Source organism: Mytilus galloprovincialis, chromosome 1, assembly GCF_965363235.1.
Source record: "Mytilus galloprovincialis chromosome 1, xbMytGall1.hap1.1, whole genome shotgun sequence".
Taxonomy (NCBI): Eukaryota; Metazoa; Mollusca; class Bivalvia; order Mytilida; family Mytilidae; genus Mytilus; species Mytilus galloprovincialis.
In genome coordinates, this window is record NC_134838.1 from 14,562,218 (window position 1) to 14,580,933 (window position 18,716).

Genomic DNA, 18,716 nt, shown 5'->3' on the forward strand with positions numbered 1-18,716 from the left:
TTTCGGGTAAAACAGAACATATTATATCTAGTACCTAACTTTGATAAGGGGCCAGCTGAAATCCTGCTTCAGGTACAGGATTTTCTCATTGTGTTGAAGACCCATTAATGGGCTTTGGCTGTTTCTGCACTTTGGTCAGATAATTGGCTCTTTGACATATTCCCCATTTCCATTCTCAATTTTATCTTCTTTTGTACCTATATTCTTACCCTTTTTAACACCAGTCCACAAATGATCTTTGTTATCACAACGCTCGAAGGCAGTGGGCAGTTTGACATGTCCAGCACAAATATACCAAAACAATATACCAAATGCATAGACATCAACACTGTTGTCATAGCGACCAGTGAACAATTCTGGTGCCATATGAATAGGAGTCCCAACAATGCTGCCACTCATCATAGCCTCGGGTTTGCAAAAACCCAAATCAGTGATTTTGGCTCTGTTTGATTTGTCAAGCTAAAATGTAATTAATTAATAATATCATTTCAGAAAATGGCACATGATATTTTAGAAATTGATGTTGAATTAATCGTAAAATAAAATTAATACTGATTAAAATTTCCATTACTTTCAAATGTTCACAAATAACATTCACCACTTTTAAAAAAAAATAAATTCACTGTACAATATAACTTTAAAAGCAGTTTACTTCTAAAAAAATTTAAAGATACAATGTATTTGCTATGTATATTTAAAACTTTTATTCCCTGTATTTTCTGGCTTTTTTAGAGGCAAGGCATTTAAAAATATATTAGGCAATAAATTTAGAAATTGTTATTATTTCTTATTATTTCTTAGACTAATATAATTTTCCTACAGATATTCATTCATTTAGTCCCGAATTTTAAATATTGAATATCCAGAGACTGAAATTTGAGTGCATGTATTTCAAATGATTGTTCCTCTTAAACATTTACAGTGATCTATTCTTATTTTTACATAATTATGAATTAAATAATACTACTAAAAATTTAAAAAGTTCTAGGAAAAAAATCAAGATCTGTTAATCAGTCAAATAAACCATACTATATAAATTAAGTTACATATTCCTGGTAAAAACATACGTTGAGGATGGGGATTGGCTTAATGGTATAAATGAATGCCAGGATGATTGCTTGCTGATTTACATAAATAAATAAAATAGATATTTACAGCATGCATTTATGTCAATAATGATTTCAGATTTTCAATTCTAGATAATTCATTATTTCAATTTCTATTTCAATAAATATATTCATTTTTTATTCCTAACAATTTATTCATTTTCTTTTCTTAAAAATTTATTCTTTTTCTTACTTAAAAAATTTATTCATTTTCTATTCTTAATAATTTATTCATTTTCTATTTCAAAATATTTATTTTTTTTCTATTCTAAATTATTCATTCAATCTATCAAAATAATATGTAAATTATTTTTTGAACAGCTCCAGTGACGATTCTATGATAATGAGGAATGTTAGTGCAAAATTAGACAGGAAAGCTCTCCTATCATGCTGGCTAGACATGCAGGATAATCGTTGTTTGATATCTTTGAATTTTTCATACATTAACAAACTGTCAGCTCAAACCACCTTTGCTGTTCTTTGTGATTTTAAGATTTTCAACAAAACTTGTGACAAAAGTGAGTCAAACCAGAGATCCCAGTTCCAAATGTCCCATGTGTAAATTAAGAAACTCTCTTTTCTTAAAGTTAAGTTTCCTTGATGTATAGTGATTTAAAGGACATAAAAAATATCCTACAAAAGATATAAATAAATGGAAGTTAAATTATTTTTAAATTCTACACTTAAAATAGAATTTCTAAAGTTCAGGTGTTCATCACAAGTGACATAATGGCCTTCAACATGGAGCAACACCTCTCAAAGGTCATGATAGCTGTTAAAAAAGGTTATCTTTTGTATTACACATTAAACACAAAAAGTAGCATACAAAGATCAGTGTAGTTATTTTTTGTTATGAACTTTTCTTCAGAATATCAAACTAACTTTTAGATTACAGATTGTGTGAACATGCATAAAATAATGTATATGTGTATTAAAACATTCAATGTTTTAATACACATAAAAAAGTGGGTTTTAATGTCCTTACATTGAGGGGATACCCCTAGGTGTTGTTCCCAACCTGATAAAGGTCTTTCTTTGTGCATAATTTTAAATTAGAAAAGTCAACAATTATTTAATATCCTTACACATGAAATTAATTCCTGGTCTTGTAGCTACATGTTCATCTTTTCTACTGATATATAATAACTAGAATCATGCAAATAAACTTTAGAAAAGGCATGTGAGCTCATCTTACAAATATGACACTTTTTCTAGACCGCAAAACAGCACACGCAAAATAGTCGTCGCAAAGAATTGTAACCTTTGAAATTGTTGTCGCGCACTAAAACCCCCATGGGCACTTTCAAAACTTGGCAGGTATGTCATTGAATCAAATAAAAAGGGGGTAATAAAAATTTTTTTTATGAGTGGACAAACTGAAGTGTCTTACAAGCTTCATTGAATATAACTAAATATTGTAAAGTATATAACATTGATAACTGAACCATGTAATCAAGATTTAGATCAGGGTACCACTTAAAGTAACTGAGGAACTGACATCAGCATTATTTAAAGTTGAATATTGAATTAGTAAAGAGGTCAAGGTTATCTGACTCCTATCAGGACAATGATTTCAATTGACATATATTACGCTAATTACTCATAGTAAATGTGAAACATTACAAATCAATAAATCTAATGTTGACTTATGTCAGTCACTGAACCATAACAATAAGGTCAATGTTATTTGAGATTTGATAGATAAAATAAATTTCATATTGTAGGACAATTATAAACAAAATATAAAGCTTTGTAACCACAGTTGCCAGATTTGAATAGCTATGACTTGCAGGTGAGATAAAAACAAAATAAAATAGCTCTGTAGATTGTTTTAAGTAAAAAATATCCATGCAGAAAACGAAAATTCCATGCTGGTTAGAGAATATTCAAAACAATTGTGAATATAAAAAGGGAAATCAGAGTAGCATCCATGGGATATCTGTAAAAGGGCATGATTTAGTCAGATGCCTCAACTAAAATCCTGGACAATATGACAGTAACAACAAACTTTGAAGTGAATTTATTTATTATGAGAAAGAAATTTCAGACTGCACGCTATAAATTTTTCTAGAAATGTTGAATAATATTAAAGAGAAATTTTGTTTACAGAAGTTATATTTTCAAAGATATCAAACAACAATACAGAGTGAAAAAGTTATGAATTTTAAACACTATACCAAAACATTTTTGAGTTTGATATCCCTGTGTACTAGTCCCTGACTGTGTAAAAATCGCATGCCTTCAACAACATCGGCTGCAACAACTAGTCTGAAATCAGATAACATAATAAATAATAATGTACCAAAACATTTTTCACTGTGATGTCTCGATGGATTAGGCCTTCCCCATGGAGATATCGGATGCCCTCAACAACATCTATAGCTACTTGTAATCTACAAAATAAGGCACAGATATTTGAATAGGATAGCTTCAGCTAGAAGAAAATTTACTGATGTGAATTTAATAAATGAGTATGATTTAATTTCAGTATATATGAATGCGTGAGATGTGGGAATCATGTTGTTCTGATGAGATTGCTTTAATTTGTTATATGAGGTGCCTATATAATCATTGTTAAAGATCATTCTAGTATTTACAAAAAATATTTGTCACATTTTTTTAATAAATTTTTCTTTAAACTGGAATAAATAATGCTAAACATATAGATTAAGGTGACTATAAACTTTTGTAGTTACATTTATTCCTTCCAATATGGCTTTGACTGACTATTACTTCTCATTGACTTGAGGCTACTTGAAAAGACATTAATACAAAACTTGACTAGTTATTTTTAAAATAGGTTATACAGTTTTAATTTAATAAAATCTTCTTGGACCCTTGACAATGATTCCTTCAGACATAAAATGAACGTCCATATGACCAAATTTTTTATTGGTCCAAATGACAAATAATCTATGATAATAGATGCTAAGTCCTTTATCTTCAAGAAAAAAAATGTGATTCTTGTTTCAAATATAAGTGATTGTAATTTTGTATAAGACCATACCTGCTAATCCAATCTAAACCCTGTTTGATAGCACCATATAAATCTCTGACTAGTCTGTCCATCACCAGTAATACAGCAGGGTTTGTCCCACCTCCATAAGAGTAATCTATCACAGAACCACGTAAAGCAACAACTCGCTCATGCTCTGGAATGTTTCTGTAGGCATAGAAAGTAAAAAAATAAAGAACAACTCACTGATGCTGAGGTATTTTTCTGAATTTATAAGAAGCTAAAATACAAAACACTTGAACATGCTGAGAAATGTTTCTGTTAACATAGAAAGTTAAATAAAAAAGATTGTGTCTAAGGACTTGAATGCTGTGGTGGATAGTTGTCTAAATGACTATCTTATTCTGCCCCCCTCAACTTCGTAATATTCAACTTACAAGAGGCTCCCTAGAGCCTGAATTGCTCATCCAGTAAAAAAATGCATTTTTTACATTTCTTCTTTTCTTTTATTGTAATCAGTTGTTTAAATTGAGAATGGAAAAGGGGAATATATCAAAGAGACAACAACCCGATCAAAGAGCATTGTCTGACAACAGCCAAATTTGTAGATTTTATCTAGTAGCATGTTTGTAAGTCTTGCACTCACAATGTACTGAGTAGTAGGGATAGGTCAGTGGAATAGGACACTATTGTAAGTTTTGAAATAATATATAATAAGGACAAGAAAACAAGGTTGAGGATTTCTTACTGATATTGTTAAATAAATAAGATGTCAGTAAGAATTAAGAGATTCAAATCACAGTCAGATAATTGTCAGATCTATTTTAGTTACATGAAATAGTATAATATAGCTATAGGTTTATTTTTTAATTAAAAATTTGTGATAGGGTATATATTTTAAAAATTTAAATATATATTAAAATGGTGGTGAACTGATGTCTCAGCTGCTGAGCCAGTAGTCAGCCCTACCAAAAAATGATGCTTATAAATCTAAATCTCTAAGGTTAACACTTTACATAGTCTTTCTTACTTCGTATAATAAAATTCTAATGCTAGATCATTCCAGTGTTTCTCATCAGGTGGGACGACAGATTTTATTGCACATGGCTGACATCCTGCCCAGGAGTCACAGGAATACACAACACCATACTGTCCTCGACCAATTTCTCTTCCCATATGTGGCATACCTGTTAACGAGAGTGCACACGCTGAAATGTGTCGCCTTCTTTACTAATCATTGATATTATGTTGATAGTCCTAAATATAAAGCTTTATTACAACTGTCCCATAAACTTAACCAAGAAAATAAAACATTGACCAATGAACCATGAAAATGAGGTCAAGGTCAGATGAACCATACCAGGCAGGCATCTACAGCTAACAATTCTTCCATATAACAAATTTAGTTGACCTATTAAGAAAAAAAGACCAAAACACAAAACCTAACACTGAGCAATGAACCATGAAAATGAGGTCAAGGTCAAAAAAAATCTGCGCAACTGACATATAGATCATAAAATATTTCCATACACCAAACATAGTTGACCTATTGCATATAGTATTACAGTGACTTGACTGTTAGTGTTGCTCTCCACCAATTGCAACTCATTCAAAATTTTGACCAAATTGCAATTTGTATTATTAAACCAAATTGTTCAACTGGTCAGAATATTGAACATTTTGTTCAGCCAAAATGTGAAAGTGCAAGGTGATAAAATAAAACATACTTACAATCCTATAAGACTTTAACTCCACTTTAATGATATTGTGACAACAAATGGAAGTTTTTAACGACCTTGACTGACAAAAATCAGTCGATCAGTTTGTATATTATAATCATTTCCATGCTGAAGGGACTTTTATTATTTTGAATAAAGTCTTTTTGAAAAAAAAAAAAAAAATGATTATCTCCCCATGGAAACTTCTTACAAACATATTGCAATTTTACATATATTTTACTGAATATGAAATGTTTTAATTCACATAATGTCTGATTCTTATGAATATAGAATACTTTTAGAAAGAAAAACTATATGAAAGCTTAGTTTGGCCTTTTTTATAGCAATTGAAAATAATAACAGTTCCTTCAGCATGGAAATGACTATAATATATCTATACAAACTGATAGACAGATTTTGTCAATACAACATTAAAGTGGAGTTAATGTGTTATAGGATTGTAAGTATGTTTTATTTTTATCACCTTACACTTTTATGACTTGGCTGTGGTTTTCTGCAGCAGTTAGTTCAATTTTCTGACCAGTTGAACAATTTGGTCAGAATTTTGAATAAGTTGCAATTGGTGGAGAGCAACACTAACAGTCAAGTCACTGTAGAAAAACAGACCAAAACTCAAAAACTGAACTTTGACCACTGAACCATAAAAATGAAGTCAAAGTCAGATGACACCTGCCCGCTTGACATGTACACCTTACAATCATTCCATACACCAAATGTAGTAGACCAATTGCATACAGTATAAGAAAAAACAGACCATAACAATAACCACTGAACCATGAAAATGAGGTCAAGGTCAGATGACACCTGCCAGTTGATCATGTACACCTTACAGTCCTTCCATACACTGAATATAGCAGACCTACTGCTTATAGTATCTGTGATATGAACTTGACCACCAAAACTTAACCTTGTTCACTGATCCATGAAATGAGGTTGAGGTCAAGTGAAAACTGTTTGACGGGCATGAGCACCTTGCAAGGTACACACATACCAAATATAGTTATTCTATTACTTATAATAAGAGAGAATTTAACATTACAAAAAATCAAGTAGTCCCTTAACCATGAAAATGAGGTCAAGGACATTGGACATGTGACTTACTGAAACTTCGTAACATGAGGCATCTATATACAAAGTATGAAGCATCCAGGTCTTCTACCTTCTAAAATATAAAGTTTTTAAGAAGTTAGCTAACGCCACCGCTGCCGCCGGATCACTATCCCTATGTCGAGCTTTCTGCGACAAAAGTCGCAGGCTCGACAAAAATACTTATTGAGAACCAAATGAAAGTTTACCACAGAGTCATCTGCTCTTGACCAAGGTATTTAAACTTTTGCAAGTTTACCTGTCCCATTGAATCAATACAATAGCTATTTGTGCTCTGTGTAGTTTATTCACTTGGACATTTAAATTTCTTCTAGGAGAAATCTATCACTCATTGATTAATTTGCCTGAACAAAAAAAAAAATCTTCTTTGTTGATCGAAATACATGTATAAACTCACATAAACTGCATGTGATACGGTATTTATTCAATATCAATAATATATTTTCAATCTGTGCAATATATATATAAGCACTGATTTAATTATAAAAAGTTTATTTCTGATTTTTTTAAACTACTGCATGCATTTATGTTTCAAAGAATTTGCATGTTTTTTTGTGGTAAAGAATACATTTATGAAGACCTTTATTTAAACATTATCATTTCAAGTTGTTATTTGTGAACAGACTAAAAAAGCAAATTTTAATAGGTAAAATGTTGAAATTTGATCACAAATCAACTTTTAATTTTTAAATCAGTGTTTATATCTAACAAATTGAAAATGTATTATTGATTGAATAAATACAACATCATATGCAGTTTTATAATTACTTATTTGTACATGTATTACCATCATTGACAGTTCTATTTTTTGTTCAGGTAAATTAATCAGTGAGTGATAGATTTCTCTTGCAAGAAATTTAAAGGTCCCATTGAATAAACTAAACAGAGAACAATAGCTGTTGTATTTGTTAGATGGGACAATAGAACTTACAAAAGTTTAAATGGACAGGTAACTTGCAGGTGAATCTGTGGAAAACTATGATAGGGTTCGCAATAAATGTCATACATTTTTTTAGTATGAATTTACAATGAATTTTAAAAGTAAGATTTTTTTGAGAAAGGAATCGCCGGCCTTCCTAACAAATATTTAATGTATACCTTGTATCGAATGAGGCAACATACTGCAGTGAGGTGAACATGCAAGTGTGAATAAATGTAAAGACTTTCAACATTTCAACAAAGTAACATTGCTAATACAGATGTCTTATTTTGATTGCATTACAAAGCTTTATTCTTAATTTATAAAAAAACAAAACAGTTATAATCTCACCATGTAAAATGGTATCTTTTATTGAGGTACTTTCAAGAGCTACTTTGGCAACTTTCGGCGCATGAATCTTTCTAAGTTTAAGTCTTTCCTCTTCTATCTTATCCAGACGACCAGAGTGTTTCTGTTCCAACTGGCGCAATGCGGTGGCAAAGGCATCATGGGATTTGTTCAGTCGCTCTTTTATCTGACCTGATATACTCTTCGCCAATCTAAATTTGATTAAAAATTTGTATATTAAGAGTGTCTGTAAAATTACAATATTTATTTAAGATATTTGACTTTCATTTAAGAATTGAATGCTTCTTTTTGTAAATTTATTGGGGTGTAAAAGTGTTGACCGAAGTACATTTTGTATGAAGCGCGAAAGCTTCATTCTCAAAATGTGCGCACGGTCAACGCTTTTACAACCCCATAAAGTTACAAAAAGAAGCATTCAATACTTATAATTACATTTTTTAGCTATGATCATGAAAACACGAATTTTATATATTTTTTTATTTAATTCACCTGTGCACTTTATTGTTGGACCACGTGTTATCATGAAGAAAAAGTTGTATTGAGCAATGCAACTACTTACAGAATAACACATGATGTGCAGTTAGCCAATCAGAATAAAGTATTATAATGAAACATACATCTAATGTAATTATTACTAGAACATTTTACTTATAAGATACTTTGATGAATAAACCCCAATACTCAAGTGTTTGCACATTATTTCTCATACCTAGATACTTATATGAAAAAAACAAAACATAAAGGCTTTATAGTATCCTACAAATAAAGAGGTCCTGATTAAGAGAGTATGACTAAATTGTTTGACAAACCTTGCTTCACTGAGGTTACTAAGTATATCTGTTGCTAATTTCTTCTTCCATTCTAAATCTATCTTTGGTTGGGAATGCCATGGCATAGACTGGACCAACTGTTAAATAAAATTAATATGTTTCATTTTGAAATCCAGTTTACCAGTATATATTATCACCTAACTCAATGGCCTTAGTCACAAAGACATCCTATACTCCTGTTCACAATTATAAACATAGACACATTGACACATTTATTAGTACTGCTACAAAGTCCTGATTGGAGAACATGAATAACTCTTAAATTTGTGCTGCCAAAAATATGCATGTCTGAGAAGTATATCAGTCATAAACATATATCAAATTGATAAATAACTAAAACAGGATTTTCATATTTTACTATTGCTAAATATGAAACAAAAGTTCATAAAGTACTTTAATATATCTTTTTGACCAAGGGAGACCAGTCTTACTCAAATGTAAATCTAGATGATCAAGTTGTAACTATCCAATTAAGTTAAGTACTAATTGTTAACAAACAGATGCCTAAATAACACCAATAGTTGGTGGTCAGATAAGCCCAAATTTGACATTTTTCTAATTTTTACATTCAAATCTTGTCATTCGAAGTTTTTCATTCATGTTTATTTCATCCTGTTCAAAGTAACTTATCATTTCTACCTGCTTCATGCGTTCAAATAATGTCCTAACAAATGACGAACTTGACTGTAAACTGATTTCTACTTGGTAAGCAGCATTCACAATCTAAAACAAAAAATAATGACATATCAAATCATATATTCTTTAAAGCAATCTGATGAGTCAAGTCTTTTTCAACTGATTTTTATAGTGTGTTCTTATGGTGTGCTGTTAAAACATTGTCCCAGGTTAGGGGAAGGTTGAGTGCTCACAAACATTCTTAATGTGCTTGGCCCAAGTCAAGAGCCTGTAGTTCGGTGCTTTAGTGGTTATCTCTGGTTCATGTCTGTCGTATTTTTTGTTGTAAATTGTTTTGCTATTAACTAAACTGTTAGTTTTCTCAATTGAGTTTTGTTTCATATTTTTAATGTCAGGGCCTTTTATAGTCGACTTTACGGTATGGATTTTTCTCATTCTTGAAGGCTTTACAATTGCCTGTAATTGCTTACATCCACTTCATTTGAACTTTGGTAGCTAGTTAGCTAGTTGTCTCATTGGCAATCATACCAAATCTCTTTATTTTTAAACTACATAATATCTCACAAAAGTATTACAATCATGATTTATCTTAGTATGCAACAAAAAAAAAAACAGACAAACAGTTTCTGTCATAATTTCCAAAAACATCTTTTGGCTTTATGTATGGCATTACTGTCCCTCACAAATTGCCAAGTAAAATTTTGATGTCATATTGGAAAATTTTGAACATAATAATGCACAAGTGATTGTTATATTACTACAATAGTTTAAGTATTTAAACATCTCGGTCAAGTGTCACAGATTCCAAATAGTGATAAGGTATATACTTATCATTGTAACTTCAGAACTCTTTTGTGAATGAAAAGTGTATAAATGTGCAGACTTTAGTAGCAATAATAAAGGTTTTCTGAATAGAATTTAGATGAATAATTTGAGGTGATTCTATAAATATGATAGTATAATGAACCTAAGTGATTTACAAGATCCAAATCTACGTTATCATTATGAAAATATCTCATAAAGGAAATCCGGTAAATACATTGAAATACATTAATTTACCTGTTTAAGAGCTTCACTTGTTGAGTTTTCATTTGCATGGTCTTTATCTATCCTTTCTAAACTTTCTAAACATCTGCTTAAAGTTCCTGAAAAATACAAAAATATAAAGATATAATGGTGTTGGCCAACCATTGTTTCTGTATCTTTTGGAAGGAAATTCATGCATCTATTAACATTTTGGAACAAGACGTTTAAGTTTTTCTTGTTCTTGTGCTTTTATTATCCATTATACCATTACCCTGGTGTCAAAAATCTTTGCTAATCAAGTGAATAGGAGTGGTCTGGATCATAACCATTATTAGTGAAAATGGGTGTTCAGTACTTTGCTAATTTTTATTGATCATACTTTTTTGTGTATTTTGTTTGTATTACATAGCTTGATTTTAATAGGGAAGAGTTCAGATCTAAACATTAAGTGTATATGTGTATGCCCTAAGTCAGGAACCTTATCAATTGATGCCTATCTAATGTTATAAAAACATATGTGTCAATTTTTTTTGGTCATTTCCGGATCTTTTTAAGACACTTAGTGGCTTAGAGCTTGAAATGTATAGATGCTTGAAATAAGGGTCATAGTAACTTCTGTTTGCTGAATTATGACTACCTTCAGATACAGAGATATGAACTGGGACATAAAACTTAACCAACATGAACTTGGATGTAAACCAACCAACGTGGTTTAAACTTGAAATACAAATCAAATAACCTTCATGCAACACAAAGGTTGTCTCCCTTAGATGTACTAAGTACCTACATAAAAAGTTACAATATTATTGCCCTACCAGTTACTGTAAATTTAGAAATCATTGTGTGCAATGATTATTGGGATTTTCTCAATTTAGACTATGATGTGATTTTAATGATTGCGATATTGAGCAAAATCCTGTTTAATTCTTATAAAAAATTTCAAAATGTGAGTTTAAACTATTGTGATTATAACCCTGCCACATTTTTAGCAATAATAAAAACATCTCATTAATTTCTGAATTTACAGTACTAAAATCTGGTTGTGAATGACGTTGAAAATTCAATACACACAAAGGTATTGAATGTAGTTCATTAGTTCTCCAAAAACTGCTAAGGTGAAATTTAAACGTTAGAAATTAATATGGTCAGATCATATGTTTTAGTATATCATATGAATTTGTACAATTTTTGCTTTTTCAATGGAAAATATGACGTCATATCCCTTTCCTCCATGGATTCTTTTTTTGAACATACTTGATTTGCATAGGATTTTTTCAATACAAAAAAAAAATCATCAGGTTTAAAGTATTAATGCATTGTGAAAAGGAATATTTCATCAATGAAATTCATTGAGTCAGATATTCTCATGAATATCCTTTTCATATTGGATACAATTATTTTAAAGTCTGATGCAGACATTTTGTAGTCAAAGCGTTTTAACTGAGTTACTACACAGGCGTCATTATGGAGTAAAGGGTAGGCGTCAAAAGGCGACATTATGGAGGAAAGGGTTAATTACATCAATGTAATGTAGGGTTTTATTACGGACACATTCAACAACACAAATCCTATCAAATGTATGGGTTCCACAAAGTTTTGTAACAAGAGGCTGATAACTGGATTCTTAATAGCACTAAAAACTAGAGGCTCTAAAGAGCCTGTGTGGCTCACCTTGGTCTATGTGAATATTCAAGGACATGACAAAATTGTGTTTTGGCGACAGTGATGTGTTTGTAGATCTTACTTTACTGAACATTCTTGTTGCTTACAATTATCTCTATCTATAATGATTGACCAAGTAGTTTCAGTGGAAAAATTGTTAAAAATTGACTATAAAGGGCAATAACTCCTTAGGGGGTCAACTGACCATTTTGATCATGTTGACTTATTTTTAGGTCTTACTTTGCTGTAAATTATTGCTGTTTACAGTTTATCTCTATCTATAATAATATTCAAGATAATAACCAAAAACAGCAAAATTTCCTTAAAATTACCAGTTCAGGGGCAGCAACCTAACAACAGGTTGTCTGATTCATCTAACAATTTCAGGGCAGATAGATCTTGACCTGATAAACAATTTTACCCCATTTCAGATTTGTTCTAAATGCTTTGGTTTTTGAGTTATATGCCAAAAACTGCATTTTACCCCTATGTTCTATTTTTAGCCATGGCGGCCATCTTTGTTGGTTGGCCGGGTCACCGGACATAATTTTTCAACTAGATACCCTAATAATGATTTTGGCCATGTTTGGTTAAATTTGGCCCAGTAGTTTTAGGAGAAGATTTTTGTAAAAGTTAACGACGACGGACGACAGACGACGGACGCCAAGTGATGAGAAAAGCTCACTTGGCCATCAGGCCAGGTGAGTTAAAAACTTGACTCTGAGGAGGATATCTGTGTAATAACCTTGTGATAAAATAATGATTTGTGTTTCATACACTTGGCACTTAAGAGGGTGGTAAAGGGGGGATGTAAACACGGAAACACTTTAAATAAAAATCACAAAAACGTTGCAAGGAAAATATAAGAATCAGGAAAAACGAAGCACGACATATAAAATTGTAATAGGAAGGAAAAGCACTAAAAGTTATTACTCAACCGTCTTGGAGATCATGTAGTTATTATAAAGGGACACTACGACCCTGCGGTCACCTTTTAGTGTCTGCTTATTGCGTCTGATTTGAAAAAAATAAATTATTCATAGTAACTTAATAGCCATTAATATCCTGGGAACACATAATTTAAAACAATCTGCGGACTGACTTTGAATTTAGAACTGGATTAATTTTTAGTCAAATGCGGGACAAGCACGAGAAATTTAAAGTACTGACACGAAACACAGAAAATAAATGTGGTGAAACATGAAACACGCACATCTTACCAAATATGAGAAAAAGAGAAATAAAAGGGGCAGAAAAAGTTTCAAGATAATAACCCTTTACCACTCTCACTTAATTATCACATACTTAAGTACTATTGTTACTTATGAAGGATAAAGTTAATTAATTGAGAAATTAAATGAGGTACTTCAGTTCAAGCATGGATGTTATTGTAATTTAATATGGCCTTGTTTTGATGGTACTTAGGTCAGGATTATATAAAGAACTCTAAAAATACTTCTTTGTCAACTCCTGAATTCATTGTTCTATATTTATACAAAATTGCTTGAGATCTAAATTCAATTATCAAAATGGAAATTTCTTGTCAGAATTAGAAAAAAGCTTGATAAACCACTAGGTCACACAATAATGCAAGAATGCAGCAAGATGACATTAAACATTTTAAAAGTCAATACAAATAAAAAATATTAATTTTACAGGAAGTTTTTAGACAACAAATCGATTACGTGTTCTTGTTAGGAAGAAGGAAATTAATATCACAAAACAATAAATAAACAAAAAATAATCAAACATCTCTACATAGTCAATAATAGTAAAAAAAACAAACATATACATTGATTTATAAAGTTTTGAAATATATGTTATTCATGAAGTTTTCAAGCAGAATATCTACACATGAAGCCATAAATTATCCCATCCTATGTACATACACTGAGAATATTCTATATGTGTGTTGTGTGCTTTATATTTTTTTGGTGTTGTATATGTGCTTTGTTACAATGATTTAGATGTATGTGTTGCATCCATTGTACATGACTGATTGTTCAATGTGAGCTTATGTTATATTAATACTAATCTTTCCGTAAATAACTAAACTTACTGTAAATTCAGAAATTATTGTGTGCATTTATTATTTCAATTTTGTCATTTTAGACTTAAATGCGATTTTATATTTTACAATTTTAAGAAAACTCCTGTTTAATTCATAAAAAGCTTTTCAAAATGCAAGTTTAAATTATTGCGCTTACAACTCTATCGCATTTTTCGCCATAATAAAAACCTTGCAACAATTTCTAAATTTACAGTATCTGATATTTCATTTGAAACAGACCAAATGTGGTATATTTCCCTCTGATTTCATTAAGTTCAGAGATCAATCTCAGCTTACCTCTAAGTGACTTATCATGTTTCATATATATATATAAGGTCAACAATCAGGAAATGATGAGATGTCAATCAATAACAATAGGTCACTAGCTTGATTTATTGTTGGTATTTAACACCACTTTCAGCACTATTAGCTATTTCACAGTGGCCAGATTTTATTGGTTGAGAAAAATAGAGTGCATGAGAGAACTACTGATATTTAATTAAACAGGAAAACTTGCATTCCTTAGTCCACTAGACCCATGCCTACTAATTTTTAGTAAAGGACAAAGCCTTTTTCTAGTCAGATTAGTCCTCATTTTATGCTTAACATTTGTATCTAATGATTTAAATTTCTTTTGAATTTGTATATTATTTTTACTTATTACATTATCAACTAATGATAGATTGATTGTTTGTTGATTTATGTCCAGTGGCAAATATTTCATACATGTTCAAGCTGTGTAAAACAGAAAACACTATCAGGCCCTTGACATCTTAATCCTTAATACCAGATTGACGTAAATGTCCAAAAATGAAATCAATGTGACTTATCAAATTAATCTTCATCACATTTTGTTTATCACTGTGTGCTATTGATACCATGATTCAAATATCTAATATTTTTAAAATAATTAATCCACAATATCTCTCAATATGTTGTATTCACATAAAATGAAGTATTGAAATGACCACACCATGTACACACATGAAAACAAATTCGAAAATGAAAACTGACAATTTTTGGGAGGAAGTGTCTAGGTTCTTTCTAAGATTGACCAAAACACAAACTCAATTATGAAAAGCATTGTTATACCTTTTGAACCAAAAATTAGATCATAATCTGCTGACACACCAGAAAAGTTAAAACACCTGTTGTTTTTATGAGGGGGGGAAATGGGTTAAATGATATGCTCTGGCTTCTTTCAAAAGGAGATGCGGTTACCTAAATGAGACAGTTTATATTCATGACATTTGTGTAAGATCAAACTATCATTAAGTCTGAATTGAAGTCTTATACATAAAAGTATTTAAGATATTTTGGTTCTAGTTTTTCAGAACTTTCTTAAATTCACATTTAGGCTGCTCTTAAAAAATCTTATTAATTATGTCATGTATGTGGAAATGGTTAAAGAATAATAACAAATTTAGGTGGAGTAATTATATATAAAATATGTATCGTGGTTTATTTAACCTTAAAAACCACAGGTAGATAGTTTGATGACAGGGAACATCCTTAATCTATTACTCTCTTCCTACACACTATTCATCATGCTTCATAACGCAAAAGTTAATCAAATGAAATAGTCAACTATATTTCTTCAAATATAAGGAAAGTTTTAGGTGAAGTGAAAGTGAATGCACAATGAAACAGATTTATTATCTAAAATTTGGCAATCATCTCTGGCATGAAGAACTTTTATCAAATGTTGGAACAAAATAATGCATTAATAATCATGATTGAACAAAAGTTTGGGAAATTGTACAAAGCCGAGATGAAATATTGGCAAAATATTCTTGCAACTGACTTGAAATTTTGATTTTTTCAAAAACTGATCCAAGACCCCTTCATGTTATGCTGTTGCTATTGTTTTTCGTTAACATAACTACTGTTATAAGCATTATACAATATATTACAATTGTTATCCATTCGTTTGATGTGTTTGAGCTTTTGATTTTTGCTATTTGCAATGATTTGATTAGGGACTTTCCATTTTTAATTTTCCTTAGAGTTAGTATTTTTCTTATTTTACTTTTTAGCAGCTAATTTGAAATATTTGTAAATTCACTGAAGCATGACCATGGAGCAGAGCCAAATATATTCCTTGTGACTGCATGAATACCGTACAGCATGAAATACAAATGGGTCATTTAACATGTCTAAAAATCACATCAAATGAGTTAAGCTTACAAAGCTTAAATTTTTAAGACTGAATTTTAAGTCATCTATTTTGTCCTAAAGTAAAGTTCTCATCTAACCCTAACTGTCAATTTTTTAATGAAAGTAAAAAGTAGGAGTCAGACCTTAATGAATCAATAGTATCCGTTATTTAAAGTTCATTGGGAGAGAATTTTAGCTGACTATGCGGTATGGGCTTTGCTTATTGTTGAAGGCCGTATGTTGACCTATATTTGTTAATTTCTGTGTCATTTGGTATCTTGTGGAGAGTTGTCTCATTGGCAATCATACCATATCTTCTTTTTTATATTATCTATACAGCCACCAAAATAGGAATTACTCAATGAGAGGACAAGATCTATATAGCATAGAGTGAAAAAAATCCCTAAATATATTCTATCTCACATACTGGAACATGACAATAAAGGAACAAGTTGGCAACAAAAGTAGCACTTTTTGTTCTAAAAGGGATGCCAACAGTTTGTTTTATATGTAGATAACCACATTCCAATGTATAAAAAAGAAAATTTAAATATTCTTACAGCAGCATTGTGAATTAAATACATTAAGGGTCTGCATGGGTTTTACAGAATATAAAGTAATGAGTCATACTACAGAAAAATGGTCAAAAACATAAAGATAAGAGAAAAATAGACCAAACACTAAAGAATAGTAGGGTGCTAAGATATAAAGAATAGAGAAAAATGAAAATAAAATGTTTCGCTGAGCGCAGCCTGATATGACTGCAGAGGTTGAACCCTGAACAGCTGGGGCAAATTTGGACACAATATTTAAGCTTGATACTGTCTGAATTTGGATTGTGATCAAATTTTTGACATAATATAAGTTTCTGACACAAAATAAATGTGGTCAAAGATCTTATAACTATATTGCGCAATTGAAGATTTCATCTTGAAACTTTTCAAAAATTTGCTTTTCCAGTATGAGGATAAAATGAGCTCAAATTAAATATGGGTCTCTTAATTTGCACAATTTTATTTAAGCTGTAGTTTATATATCTTATCCAAATAATGTTGCCTGTTCTGAACATGTTTCAAAAGAACAAAAAATTGCAAATCAAAAATTCTTCTAGTAAATGTTATCAACTATCCTTGTAAGACATAAAATCTAGACCAACAGCAGAGAAATTTAAAGTGTCAACAAAAATAATCTAAAAATGTTGTTTTGGGGCATTTTGTAAGTTGAAAAAAAGAGGTTCTATGACTTTGCAGATAAAAAGTTGAAGAGTGCCTTTTGATAATTTTTTTAAAGTATTTTTCTGCACAGGGCATTGAAAATGTACTTTTTCAACGTACTAAACAAATTAAAAAACTTATTTTTATAGAAATATGGATATTTCTTGATTGCAAAAATATATATTTAAAAATTTCTAATAAAAATTCAAATGACTAATATAGACATAATGATTGATGGGGAATAAACTAATAAACAATGGTTTGTTATAATTAAAAGTTTTTAAATTTTAAAACTGTTTCAAGCCAATACCTGATAAAAAAAAAAGTGAACTAATCTAAGTTGTTGATTAATTACAGATGATTATTGGAAATTTATCACTGAGGTTGACATGTAATCATGGTAATGTGGTCAATTTGATTGACAGTTTAGGAGGTTGGGCATTGTAATTAAAAGTCTACCTTGTCTCTAATTGTTTAGATAATGACAGTTGTCAATCATACTATTATTGTATCAATACCCAATTACCTAATCAGAATGTTTTAAAAAAAAGCCTGCACATCAACACACCTTAATGACGTACAGTCTTGAATTAACTGCTCCAATAATATACCCATTTTTTTCAGTTTATATGTGCATTATGTGCACAAACATGAGAACCATAGGGAACTATGTTTCAGTGTGAATACATTTACTAACAGAAGCTAACCTGTCCTGTTGTTAGGGAGGCCAGTGCCTTAGTAAAGATTTAGAACAAGTTCTAATCTTTCCAAAAAAATATGAACCGTCCTTAAAACAAATTGTAAATCAAAAAATACCCCCCCCCCTACTAATTGAAACCCTTCTTGTAACAATAACCCCAAAACTCGATTCCAGCATTTCCTTTGCAGTATGGAACCTTGTAGTACAATTTCAGAGATCCATACACTTAAACACAAGTTATTGTC

The 18,716-nt window shown here is 30.6% G+C and overlaps 1 protein-coding gene across 2 annotated transcripts in view; it reads right to left on the reverse strand.

Moving 5' to 3' along the window:
* LOC143066472 (dual serine/threonine and tyrosine protein kinase-like) overlaps positions 1 to 18,716 on the reverse strand; it is a 37,421-nt gene that overhangs the window by 4,203 nt on the left and 14,502 nt on the right. The window contains exons 5-12 of one of the 2 annotated variants that reach the window (XM_076239392.1): positions 10,722 to 10,807; positions 9,666 to 9,749; positions 9,006 to 9,103; positions 8,179 to 8,387; positions 5,093 to 5,249; positions 4,114 to 4,269; positions 3,284 to 3,374; positions 210 to 459 (exon numbers count right to left, since the gene is read on the reverse strand). In XM_076239392.1, the coding sequence (XP_076095507.1) occupies positions 210 to 459; positions 3,284 to 3,374; positions 4,114 to 4,269; positions 5,093 to 5,249; positions 8,179 to 8,387; positions 9,006 to 9,103; positions 9,666 to 9,749; positions 10,722 to 10,807 (1,131 nt within the window). Of the gene's footprint in view, positions 1 to 209; positions 460 to 3,283; positions 3,375 to 3,408; positions 3,500 to 4,113; positions 4,270 to 5,092; positions 5,250 to 8,178; positions 8,388 to 9,005; positions 9,104 to 9,665; positions 9,750 to 10,721; positions 10,808 to 18,716 lie in introns of both variants that reach the window. The other variant, XM_076239398.1, reaches the window with a different exon arrangement.